Source organism: Cenococcum geophilum (assembly GCF_001692895.1).
Source record: "Cenococcum geophilum 1.58 unplaced genomic scaffold K441scaffold_20, whole genome shotgun sequence".
Lineage (NCBI taxonomy): Eukaryota > Fungi > Ascomycota > Dothideomycetes > Gloniales > Gloniaceae > Cenococcum > Cenococcum geophilum.
In genome coordinates this window covers 2,251,396-2,264,422 of record NW_027137578.1, presented here as the reverse complement: position 1 = coordinate 2,264,422, position 13,027 = coordinate 2,251,396, and the positions used below count along the sequence as shown (strand labels likewise).

The 13,027-nt window shown below is 39.5% G+C and overlaps 3 protein-coding genes across 3 annotated transcripts; 1 reads left to right on the top strand and 2 right to left on the bottom strand.

The window, feature by feature from the left end:
* Positions 1-76: 76 nt before the first annotated feature.
* Positions 77-966, bottom strand: K441DRAFT_110390 (uncharacterized protein). Its single transcript, XM_067639951.1, has 3 exons — positions 568-966; positions 356-520; positions 77-286 (listed from the first exon to the last, which is right to left on the bottom strand). Exons 2-3 carry the CDS (start codon positions 496-498, stop codon positions 241-243), a joined length of 189 nt encoding a protein of 62 aa, XP_067504271.1. The 5' UTR covers positions 499-520; positions 568-966; the 3' UTR covers positions 77-240.
* K441DRAFT_659671 (uncharacterized protein) lies at positions 860-1,480 on the bottom strand. The gene has a single exon (XM_067648575.1). It carries the CDS (start codon positions 1,262-1,264, stop codon positions 1,103-1,105), a length of 162 nt encoding a protein of 53 aa, XP_067504270.1. The 5' UTR covers positions 1,265-1,480; the 3' UTR covers positions 860-1,102.
* Positions 1,481-1,606: 126 nt separating this feature from the next.
* Positions 1,607-3,994, top strand: K441DRAFT_110407 (uncharacterized protein). Its single transcript, XM_067639952.1, has 3 exons — positions 1,607-2,960; positions 3,013-3,882; positions 3,943-3,994. The coding sequence occupies exons 1-2, from the start codon at positions 1,949-1,951 to the stop codon at positions 3,552-3,554; spliced, it is 1,554 nt and encodes a 517-aa protein (XP_067504269.1). The 5' UTR covers positions 1,607-1,948; the 3' UTR covers positions 3,555-3,882; positions 3,943-3,994.
* Positions 3,995-13,027: the final 9,033 nt, after the last annotated feature.

The window sequence follows — 13,027 nt, the reverse complement described above, 5'->3', positions numbered from 1 at the left end:
AAAGGCTTCCGGACGGTTGTGGCACACGAGAAGCCGCAATTTCTGCACTTCCGTCTTCTCTAGAGCTCAGCTGGGAACTCTTGCGAAGCTCGGCACGAAGACTAGTTTCGACAGAGCAAAACCCTTTCAAGAAACCTTTACGGGGGTTAATTTCACAATCAACGGGCCCTTTTCCCACAGCGTATAGACGTTCTGTTCACTCCAGTTCTCGCTTTCCTTCACAAGGCTAAGATCGAAATTCTAGAGAACTTTGGTGATAATGAGGCACATTTCGTGGAAAGCCATTCTGTATGACGAAGCGACAATTAGTAACGTGAGGCAAATTTGGGGGCTGAGAAAGCAGAAGTATGCGTACTTCTTGCCCAAGTAATTGCGGGGTCCGTAGGAAAATGGCTTGAAAGCCATTTTGTTGTCTCCCTTAAGTCTCGAATCACCGCCACCGTTCTGGGATGAAGGACTTCGGAAGCGCAAAGTTGGCCGGCGATCGATATGCTGCATAATGGGCTACGGAGATGCTGGTCTCCTTGACAGTCAGTACGTGGGGGATGAACACGGAGTGTGACTAACCCCTCCAGGCACATATTCGCCAGACGGTAGTGCCTTCAAGTGGTACCGAATGGGGCGTTCCAGTAGGACGGGTGGTGTCGAACGTTGAGGTCACTGTCAGGTACCACCTTATGACTCACACCCTGTTTCTATTACCTATTACCGACTGGGTGGCAATGTCGACCTGGTGGCGATTGAGTAATAGTTCCAAATCGTCGTCAGTGTCGTCGTCAGTGTCGTCGTCAGTCTTTTGCCCCTACCTCATGTATATAGAGAGCTTCTAGAGCCAGCTTCAATCGACAGAGTTCTTATGAGTGACTTGTCCGTCCGACAGGTGGATATATCCGCAAACATTCTTCAAGGCATGCGCTCAGGTACCTCAGTCTCGGAAGAGTCACAATGGTAATATCCTGTTCACTAAGAAAGGTAGCGCGGATCTCGTGGACAAGCTGAACCAGAGAATCTTGGTTCTTCAGAAGCTGGAAAGTAAGACCGCTCAACAGGGTTGCAGCGGTTTGCTCCTGCAATCATGGAAGCGGAAGCGTTTGAACGCATCTCATCCAGACTGAGAGTCCTTGCATCGGGCTGGCGCAGAATTAGTCCCTAGATATCGGGCTGAGGATTCTAGATCGAGTCGTTGGTCGACGCGGTCGGTGGACTGTCTGAAGTGATCACAGCGTTGTTCAACTAGAGATTTCGGCACAAATAGTTTCAACATTTTTTCAGTGTCCTTAAACCCCTTTGGGACTTCCGGACTCTCTAGGATTTAGTGCTGGTCCCCAAAGGCATGGCTAGACGAACCACCGGGGCTTGATCCGCTCGATACTCCTAACAAGACCGCATAAAAAAGGAGAGCATCGGCTACGCGGAGTCACTACCTCTTTCGCACGGGTGGATTCGGTTAAGAATAGCCACAGCCACACGAATTATGGCTTGCCACGGCTCCCCGCCCCTGTTTCAAAGCTTGGCCTGAAGCTTAGGATGCTTAAACTTCGCTGTTGATCATCAACACCATCAACACCATCACCATCTTCAGTTCATCACCGAATAACCTCATCATGTTCTCTTCACACAACGCATTCATCAAAAATTATAGTACGGAGCTATCCTGCTCCGCTAATTTGCTCTTAATGTCAATTAAAAGCGCATCCGATGAAGGATGTCTCTCGCCTATTTTACGGCAAGGCTTGATTAGCCCCGTCCGTAACACCAATCACTCAGCTCAACTCTCAGCTGCGTCGCGCTACCCTAAGCACGCCTCCTTTTCTAGAATTCTCAGACAGCGCTTAATTGCCCTCTTTCACCGGTGCTGCTCGGTACTTGGTTGCTCTCTGCCCCGCTGTCTCCACTGCCATCAATTCTTTTCTATCTCTAAGTTTTCGTCACCGAGTATACAAAGTCAATGTCGTACTCTTCTGCACCGCAATGGCAAGGGGCAAATCAGTCCTATGACCCACCTCCTACTGGCCCCAGTAATGCTCGGCCTTATCCCCAAACGTATCAACCCGATCCTCTCTCCAATGCGATGTCTTCTATATCGCTCTCCAACAGCTCTTCTGCAGGACCTAGCGCTACAGTCACGTCGCCTCCGACAATACCTTATTATTATGAACCATCATCTCAGAACATGAACCATCCGGCGCCGAATCAACAGCAGCCAACCACTACCCCAACGCCGCCGGCTTCTTATGAAACCCAACCCCCTCAAGTATCGCCTGCTACATATCCGCAAGCCCAGGCCCAATTAGCAGCCTACGCAGCGCCACAGCCACGTAATGCTGCTGCTAATAGTCAAACATTACACAATCCACAACCTGGACCAATATCTCCACCACCACCTGGCTATCCGGGGTCGCCATACACAATGATCTCGACTCCTCAAGCTGGCCAGATCCCACCGCAGGCCTCACCGGCTCCTTCATCCATGCCAATTCCAGGCGGGAGCGCACAGGCATCGGCAGGCCCACAGTCTACTTATTCTCAGACAGTGCAAAGCCCGAACGGGCAATACCAACAGAGTCCCCCCGGCTATTCAATGGCAAACCCTCCGACTGTGCCTGCATATGCGCAAACGAATCAAACCTATCCATCACAGCAAACCCAGTCGGCACCAGCGACTGAGAGCTATTCCGCTTATCAAAACTCACCGGTGCCAGCGAGTGCGGCATCCCCGGCCTCTGCGTCTTATGCTCCGTCGCCTGCACCTACCGTTCAGCAGCCATACCAAACACCTCAACCACAGGCGTCCCAAATCAGCTATCGTAACCCCCAGGCTCCACCAAGCAGCCCTACCTATGCTCCGGGACCCGTCCAGATCCAACAGACCAATACGCACCCTCCCACAACACAGTATGTTCCATCGCAAGGGCCTGTTCAAGCTCAAGCCACGAGGGGAACTGCATCGTCTTACTACGGTAATTCCCGTGATCGCTTGGCAAGGTTAATTTACTAAATCTCTAATCCCAGGAACGCCTCCACCTAACGCAGGTGGTCAACCTCCGAGCAATGCGCGTCTGGGCCCTTCATATTCGCAATATCCTCAGGGCCAACAGCAACCAGGAACATATCCTCAACGCCAAGGTTACGCACCCGGCCAGCAGCAACAACCGCCCAAGTACGCCGCCCAGGCGCAACAATACGCGCAACATCCCCCTACGGCAAACATCCCGGGCGCAGCCGCTCCCGGCCAACCAGCGGCCGGACAAAGAGGCCTGGGTTCCAGCATCGGTAAATTCTGGACCAATGCCTCGTCGGGAAAGAAAATAGCTATGGGACTTGGCGGCGCGCTGGCCGCTGGATTCGTAGGGTGTGAGGCCATTGAAGCTGTGGAAGGTCTGACAGACTCTTCGTCTTCTGGAGGCGGAGGCGGAGGCGGAGTCTATACTGCTTCCTCTCAACCAGCCAGCGGTGGCAATGACGGGTATGCAGGCTATGGCGATGCAGGCTATGGCGGCGATGATGGCGGGTATGGAGGAGGATATGGTGGCGGTTACGGTGGATACAGGTAAGCCTCATCTGTTCGCATTCTTGTTGTCTCATCTCGGTTACTGTCTTCTCCTACCTACGCATTTCCCTATCGGACTTCTCCGCCCGGTTCGTCATGGTCGCTATCTTCTCACTGCTTAGGGTCACCTTCTCACTGCCTTATCTACAGTGACCCCAACGACGATGTTCTCGCTGCTCAGGCTGCAAATGATGCCGCTGTGCTTAATGCGGAGAGCATAGACGCGGGATTTGCTGCTACCAGCGCGGCGATATTCTGATCATGTCCGCTTCATCGTTCTCTTGAATATCTAGACTGCTTTCGCTCTACTCTGCCTTTCATATGAGACGTCGGTAAGCCTGGTGGAATGTGTCTACTTGTCCCGCACTTAGCTAACTTGCTTCTCCTTGCAGTGACGGAGGCGATGACGGAACGGATCTTCTCGCGGCACAAATGATGATCAATGAAAGCACAGCAGAGGGCCAAGCCGCTATATCGGATGCTATCTTCTAGTGTTCGAAGGTTAGTGAGGGGTTTCGAGAGGTTTTCGCGATTTTAGATGCCGGGATTCGAGGGCTTGGCTAATGGTGTCATTGGGTGAGGTAGAGTGGGCGGGGCAATGATGTGGATTAGGGCCAGATCTCCTAGCTGGCTAGGTGTATTGATCGGGTGTATCGGTTTTAGACGCGGGATAAACGATAAATTCTTCATTAATTTTAACTTCTTGGGTCCATTTCCAGCGGCCGTCAGGTGACACGAGCTGCAAGCTCATGACTCTCGGATGGCTACGAAACAGATAGATCCAAGAGTATCCAGCCTGGCGGCTCTGTTGACGAAACTCCGCTATGATAGCTTGGCAATCGAGGCGGTTTAATTCCCCTATTCCAACTCTCGAGGTTTCGTTTGGATTTGCTTCAGGGACACTGTTTCGGGCTGGTCCGGTTCATGGAAGGCGTTGCGCCTGCAGTTGGAATGCGAGAAGCAAAGGAAAATTACGAATCTAGCTGTGAAAGCGTCAAGCCATTTTCGGAAAGCTTGTTCAAAGCTTTATTGCTTATTCTAAGATCTCTCATTGGTTCCCTCTATGCTACCAATAAGATTTGCGCTCAGCCACGCCGTCTCGTTGGGTGAAAAGGACGAAGAAAGTTTAGCCGTCGAGAACCCTCGTATAGGAGTTCTTACTTTTCACTTAGCCGTCTGGAATTTTTCAATCGCAAATGGTCCGCTAGCGTTTCAAAGTGGATGATTTCCGAGCGCTCAAGGTCTGTCAATCACAGCTTGACTAGGACTTTACCTTTGAGGCTACCTACAACAATTTGGTCTCGATGGGTGTATGCACGGGCCGCTAAATGAGCTAAGAGCTCGCTCGGAGGCTTGGCGGCTAAGGGCGCGGGGCCAACCAACGCTAATTTAAGCGGGTCTACGGGATTCGCTTACCTCAGCAAGCTTAGACATGATTCCGTTTTGTCTCGTTCCCAGACCTTCTTGCCAAGGCTTACCTTGCCAAGCCGCTAGCCGCTTTTGGCAAGACCTTCGTTAGAAGGTCTAGTACACGGTTTAGATTTTTATTAGTCCCGCGCGGAGTATTTAGGCCTATATATACCTACTTTAAGCTAAATTATCTTAACTTTTATAGCTCCCTAAGCTATTCCTAATAGCTAGAATTACTAAATTAAACCTAGTGAAGAAGATTACCTTGCCCGATTTACCCAATTCTAATTTATTATCTTATCGTCGCGCCTAACGCCCCTAAGTTATAGTAGCCGCACCTTTTCTACGACTACCGCCGCCCTTTTTTTACCGTAGCTAGAGTACCCAAACTAACGAGCCGGCTTTAAATAATAGTTAAGGACTATAAGTCTTTTATTTAGAATGCAAAAGAGTTAATTTAATATTAGAATAGTTACATAAGCACTACTAGGGTATTATAACTTTTATTAAGTATTATATAACCGCTTCCGGCCCTTCTAATTATAATATACTAAAGCGATATATAAATAGGCTATAGAAGGCAATATTTAAAGAGCCAGAAGTTAATAAACGGCTTATAGTATATAGTAATTGCTAGCTAGGAAGGCTCTATTAAGAACCTCTATATCCCTTAACCCGCCGGCGTCCTACCGGAAGCTGGCCCGTGCTTGAACACCAGAATGAAAATAACATGTATAGCTAATTACTATTAGCGATGCCTTCCCATTGTACTTCCAATGATATTGACTTTGTTCAACCGACTCAATATAACGTTCAGCCGAATTGATGTGCTAAAAAGCCACCACCGAAGCCATGGCCGCTGCCAGATTTTACTCCTATGACGATTCAATTTGGTTGATCTGATTGGCTAGTTCTTATCGATAATGGTAGGACGCATTCCGGCGGGTTAAGGGATAAGTAAATAGAGTAAGAGTTAAAGGATCTTATACGCCTAAGAGAAGAGAACGGAGTTATTATTCCTAGTAGGCTTAGACAATTTAACGCTAAAAAACTAGTTAAAAAGCTTAAGCTTAATATAATTACTACTAATATATAGCGCCTTACTCTAACGCTATAGAGCTTCCTTATAGCTTTAGTTTAGCAAAGGCTATATACTAATTCTTATGATTTCAATTTCTTTCTTTCTCCTTTTATGTATCTTTTACAATTTATTAATTTTGATAATATTACGCCTTACTATAATAAGCTCTTTATAGTATACGCAATCCTAGTAAATATATAAGCCTCTTAAGCTAGCTACTAGTTCTATACTGCTTTAGGGGTTTATTTATACAATATAGGTATTAAATAAAGGTATATTACACTTCTTTATAAGTTAGGAGTTGCAATATTATATACCGGTCTTACTAAAATACAAAAGAAACTGGAGGAAGTTGGCAGGGTATATGCTTCTACACTTAAGGGTTTAGATAAAACGCCTCTATCACTACAAGTAGAGGGCATAGTTAAGGTATCTTAGCTATAAATTGCGCGCTTAAGGTGTCTTGGTTACTGTTAGTGTAATAAATAGTAACTTTCTTATAGCGTATAATTAAGGTAACTGCTTTAAAAAACTGGAACTAGCTGATAATTATATATAATAACTTTAATTAGAATAAAAGGGTTTAATATAAGACTATATTAAATACTAATAAGCACCTCTTTACTACTACTTCTAAGCTTATACTTAACCCCAAGTTTCTATATAACGGTTTTTACACTTTTATACTTAAACCTATAGAATAGCTTACTTATAGCGTGATCTTTAATTATCCTAGTAACTAGGCAGACAGCTATATAGAATAATGCCAGTTATATTAGATTGCTAAGGCTATTGCGTATATAATACTAAAAGTTAAAGAGCTTAATATTGCCGTAGACTTTTAGCCCAATATATCTATTATAGATTATCTCCTTCTACGAAAGCTATACCACTTTATATTAGGTCTAATTCTAGAGAATAAGGGCACTCTAGAGGGCATATATAGTGTTCTTAGGAATATATTTAGTGGAAATAATGGCGAATATAGGTTTTAAGAGGGCCAGCTAGGGTATAAGGATAGATCCTTTAATAATGGTAAATTAGTCTTAATTAATGGCAATTAGAAGACTATAGGCCTCCTCTAATCTATATAGTAAGAGCGCTATCTTAAAGAGCGTTACTATAAATAGCTAAAATGGTTTCTTCCTGTGCCTAGATTGTTCTATTAGCGAACTAACTATATAGATATAATATATAATATTTACCACAGACCATCTAACTGCTTTAAATTGTTAGATTATAGTAAGGTCTACCTTAGCGCGTATTAGGGTTATAGGACGCCGTTCCACTATAAAAAGAAGGTTATAATTAAGTCCTTTAACGCCCAAATTACTGCCTACTTCTTTAGTCTTTTTCCTTAAAATATTAAGAACTAGGGTAATAAGGGGATTAATAATTAGATAACTAGATAAAATATTAAAAGAGGTAATAAAACGGTAGTAGTAAGAGTAAGATTCCTTACTACCTTATAGCGTATTTAAGAGGAGTTCTTCTCGCTTAGATAACGGTTTTATAGTAATAAACTAGTTAATAAGGTGTTTTAAACCTATATTTAATTTATATAAGATATAGAGGTCTACCGTATATTAAAGTTTGCTATTAAGCACGCTAATATTAGGCTTATTAAACGGGTAATTATTTACTACTGTTTTCTCTTTACTAGTAGTGCAAAGAGTTAATATATATAGTTAGCTTTATAATTTACTAGATTGCTTATAACTAAAGCCGCGAATTAAGTCCTTTAAAGATTATTACTTATTAGTATATTGGTTAATTATAGAGGCCAGCAAGATAGTTAGTTTAAGATAAACCGACTTAATAAATATTATAATCTTATTCTTAAGCTTCTTTTTAAGGCTAATGGCGAACTAGTTTAAATATAACTAAGTTATTTACTTAAGTATTACTTACCGCTAGCTACTGCCTAGAGCTGCGGTATGCTATAGAGGACACGTTTAGCCAGTTTAATAGCATATATTATATACTAGCTAACGTAGCTACTAATATATATTATCTTACGCTTAAGCTGTTAACTACTATTATAAGGCGGCCTAGTGGACGAAAGAGTTACCTTAGCTATAAGGATATTATTAATATTAGAACTTGGAGGCTTTCTAGGGGTTTAAAGGAAGAATAGCCTATAAAGCTACCTCCTAAATTAACCTTATTATAATTAGAATCTTCTAAAGCTAGAAAGTAAAGAATCTTAAAGTAATTAGCTTATTATAACTTGCTTATTAATAGCTTTAATATAAAGCTATAAGGGCGTATTACTATAGTAGAAGGCCTTAACGATATTAATATAGATAAGCCTAAGATAATACTAATTAATACTTTACTTAATAGAGCTATACTTAATACCTAGTCTTATAGACTTCCTATCTAGTTCTAGTATTCTGTTTAATTAGTAAGTTAACTATCTACTTATAAGGTATAACATTAATTAATATATAACTATTTAACTTTTCTATTACGGCGGAGCCTCTGTTTTAGTTGCTTAGGAAAGGCGTAGTATTTTACTAGGGACTAGAGTAGTTATAAGTAATAGTAACTTTAAAGACAGCTATTACTATAGCGCTAGCGCTAATCTAAATTAACTATTTGCCTGGGGCAGGAGAAATTATATTAATGGTAGACTTAAGCGGTACTAGATGGGGAGTAACGTTAAACTAACTAGATAAAGAAGATAGATGCTACCTATATAGGTTTAAGAGCGGAATATAGTTAAAGAGAGAATGGAAGTACGACTTTAAAAAGCTTAAGTATAGAGCTTTACTTTATATACTTAAGAAGTTTTAAGTCTGGCTATACGGAGCGTAATTTACAGTTAAAATATATGCTAATACCCTAGTGGCCTAGCTTAATAGGTTAGCAATAGATCTATTAGGATTGCTAATAACCTATTAGTTAGCGTGGATTTAGCTATAGGATTTTAATATACGATATGTACCTAAAAAGAAGAATAGCGTAGTAAATAGTTTATCTTAGCAACCTATATAAGAAGGAGAACTAAAGAATAGGCCTAAGGAAGACCTAGAAGACTTTATAGATTAGGAGCTTAGGTATATTATATATATAATAAATTTAATAATACTGCAAAACAAAGATCTAAATATTAGCCCGCTTAATAATACGTACTTTAAAGAATACTAGAAGATTACGCGATGGCTATTAACGCTTTAAAGACCTTAAGAAATGACCGTAAAGGAGTTTAAAAGCTTTAAACGTAAGGTAGTTAAAATTAAGATTAAAAATTAGCTCCTATTTAGAAGAATAAATAAGAATATACTATTATAAAGAGTAGTAGATAGTAAGGAATACTAGAAGAAAGTAGTATAAGAGATATATAATAAGAACGGGTATTAAGGGAAGGAAGGAATATTATAGAGATATTAGCACGATATTGGTGGCCTAGACTCTATAAAATGGTTAAAAAATATATAAGAGAGTATTTTAAGTGCCGGAAGTACTTACCTAGGTAAGAGAAGGAGGCCTTATATCTAACTTAGATAGCTACCCTTTAAAAACGAGTTTTAATGGATATTGTATATATACTAATAGCTAAATTAGGGAAGCAGTATCTAGTAGTAGCTAGAGAGTACTTTTTAGGCTAGCTAAAAGTAAGAGCTCTAATAAATACAATATCTAAAGCAGTAGCAAAATTCCTATAGAAAAAGGTTATTTATAGATAGGGGGTGTTTAGACAACTCTTTATTAATAAAGGACTAGAGAATAAGGATATAGTAACCGCTTTTACGGAAGTATATAGAATTTATTAAGTAGCTATATTAGCCTACTATCTATAAGGATAAGGCCTAATTAAAAGAGAATATTAACCTCTAATAGTAGCGTTAGTAAAGTATAAAGGTAACTGGGTATAAAATCTAACGAAAGCGCTTTAGGCTAACTAAATAATGGTTAAGGGGATAACGGGAATAACACTAGCGTAAATACTCTATAGATAAGAATATATACTCCTAATTAACCTTTACCTCCCTATATAGTAGACGCTTTTATAGAATAAGGTAAGAATAATAGAGGAACTAATTATTTTAAGAATAAAATAGTTTAAATAATAAAGAAGCTTAGGAAAGGGTGCGCCGCTATTATCTAGCTAATAAAAAATACTTTAATAAGATAAAGAATACCCGTAAAAGTAAGCTTAAGCCTAGAAAGCTTATGCAAGTATAGGATACGAAGAAGGCAAAGGATATATCACGATGGTAAAAGCTGTAGCTAAAATGGCAAGGCCCCTTCTAGATTAAAAGGTCGTTAGAAAAAGGGTTCTATAAAATTAAGGACCTTAATAGTACTAAAATAGGAGGCACCCTATATAGGAATCGGTTGAAACGGTTTTATATATAAGATCCTAAGGGGATTAGACCAGAAGACCGTATAAATAAAAGTAACTATAATATAGAAGAAGTCTTTATAGAAGAAGAAGCACCTAAAGAGGAGGCTGTAGTATAAGTAGAGAAATTAATAACTAAACTACCGTTATAATAGACGCGGGCGTAGAAGTGAGTATAAGAACTAGACGAAGCCTTATAAAGGAGGAGGTTAATATAAGAGGTAGTAATAACTAAGCTGTTAATATTTAATAGGAGTAAGTATAAACGCTTTAACTAGGGGATAGTTAAATTCTTAGGTAGGGGAGGGGATTTACTCTGCATTCTATAAAAAGTAAAATTAGGCTAAACTTTGGTATAGCATAAAGTGATATTAGCTGTTAGAAAAGGTGTTTTTAGGAAGGATTAGCTAGGTTCTTGTCTATAAAGCCCTCCTGCCCTCTTATTTAAGTAACTTAATTGTTACTACTTATAAAAGAGTTTCTTTATACCTATCCTTTATATACGTTTCTTCCTTTTAACTATACTACGATCTTACCGCGTCTTAAGGATTATACAACCCTACTAAAAGGCAGTCTTCTATAAAGATTCTTTTATAAATAGGCTGTTACTTAGGACACCTATTACTATAAGTAGTAACTTGTTTACTTTTTTTTCTACCTCTATAACGAATATATAAAGTAACTATAAAGATTAAAGTCTTCTACTACACTCCTACCTTATCCTACTACTATAAGGAATTAGAAATTTTTTTTAGCTCTTTAAAGCTGGTTTTAAATCCTCTACCTTAATAACTACTCTTATAAGGAATAACTGCAAGCGCGGTTTTCTTCCTTTTACCTTTATTACTAATAACTATCTCTTATAAGCATTTTACATTTTTATATTTTATAATTTTTAAATTAATATTTTTGTTTCCTTTTAAGTTAAGAGAAGAGCTACTTTACTTTAAGAAGTCTTAGTTAAGCATACCGGATATTAGAGTTAAATATTATTTAAGTCTTATTTATTCTTTTAAAAATTGTTAATGTTAATGTTATTGTTATATAAAGTCCTAGTAAGGAAAATCTAACTAATTAAATAACTTTAATTACTGGTTAAAGTTCCTTAACATCTTAAGATTTTACGTAATGACTATTTTAATTTACCTTTTTGGTAAATACTATAAGATCTTTATTTTAACTTCCTGTTATTTTATTATCCTATCTTATTTAATGTTGGTATATATATTTATATCACGTGTATAGAGCACGTGATCTACGCGAGACGCGTATATATACTATTAACACTGCATTAGAAAACAAGCAATCATCCAATAACCAACACCGCATACATATCGCAATACAGTGATATTTATGCACGTTAATTAAAGTATGTATACCAACACTAATTAGTAGACGTACAGATTAGGAAATACGCAATAATAAAGCTCAAAACCACGTATTAGCTTAACTGCTAACGCGTTAAATCGCAGAGTTATCGCCCTATTTCAGTTAAAGGAGAAAGCTACATTACCCTTAAAGCTCGAGACCACGTATTAGCTTAACTACTAACGTGTTAGATCGCCTAGAGAATTATATCTTTACTTAAAGAAGATTACAACCTCCCTTAAGCTTAAGAGAATTTATACTGGCCTTATAGCCAATACAACAGATTACTAAGAGAATAGCAGTCTTGCTAAGAATACTTTATAGGCCCAACGGCTATAAAGAACGTATACACAACCCTTAACCCCAACCTTAACTTTAACCTTAACTCTTATACCTACCCTTATACCTACAACTATAGCATTAGCAGAGGAACAAGAATAGGCTGTAAAGGTCAGGAAATACGGCGGTAGAATTAATTTAGGCGAGACTATAAAGGACAAACTAGCGGAGTTTATGGAAACAAAGATTTATATACATAAGAAGGAGGACTTCTTAGATAATACCCTATAGACTATATTTCAAGAAGAATTTAAGGAGTTCACCCTAGAAGACTTTTAAAAGATGCGTTTGGATACTAGAGCCAAGCTATAAAAATACCTACTTAAAAGAGGAGTGTGTGTTGCTAAGCATAATACTAGAATTACCCTCTCTAATATATTATTTAATATTATTTAAGAAGAAGAATAACGCGAATAGACAAACAAGGACCTTATAGCAGCTATTAATAAGATAAAGGGACCGCTAAACACTAGAAGCTTACGAGATCAACTTAATCCCACCCGCGACAGTCTGGCTATAGGTTTAGCTACTAGCCTAGAATTAACTTAGCCTACAGCTATAGCTTTAATACCGCCTGGAATATAGACACCTACCCCTATAACACCTATACCCCGGTAAACTGCGCCAACTACTACCTAACAGCAGTATTACCTTTAGTATAACCCTTAGCAACCTAACTAATAGCAGCATACCCTATTGCAATCTACCCTATAGCAGCAACTAGACCTAGAAGTAGGAGGAACAGCCTTATACAGTAAAAAGGCTACTATAGTGGCAAAAATATATATAGACAGCCAGAAATATAATAGAGTTAGCGAAAGCTTTAATTTTAAATTAACTATCTTTAAAGACATCTATAGAAGAGCTGGCCTATAACTAGACGATTATATAATTGCATTCCCTACTATGCTAAAGAGACTCACATAAG

Coding starts and splice junctions, on each gene's coding strand:
- K441DRAFT_110407 (XM_067639952.1), top strand. CDS start 1,949: ATGTCGTACTCTTCTGCACCGCAATGGCAAGGGGCAAATCAGTCCTAT. Junction 2,961..3,012: donor AACTGCATCGTCTTACTACG/GTAATTCCCGTG, acceptor CTCTAATCCCAG/GAACGCCTCCACCTAACGCA.
- K441DRAFT_110390 (XM_067639951.1), bottom strand. CDS start 498: ATGCAGCATATCGATCGCCGGCCAACTTTGCGCTTCCGAAGTCCTTCA. Junction 287..355: donor CGCAATTACTTGGGCAAGAA/GTACGCATACTT, acceptor TTCGTCATACAG/AATGGCTTTCCACGAAATGT.
- K441DRAFT_659671 (XM_067648575.1), bottom strand. CDS start 1,264: ATGTTGAAACTATTTGTGCCGAAATCTCTAGTTGAACAACGCTGTGAT.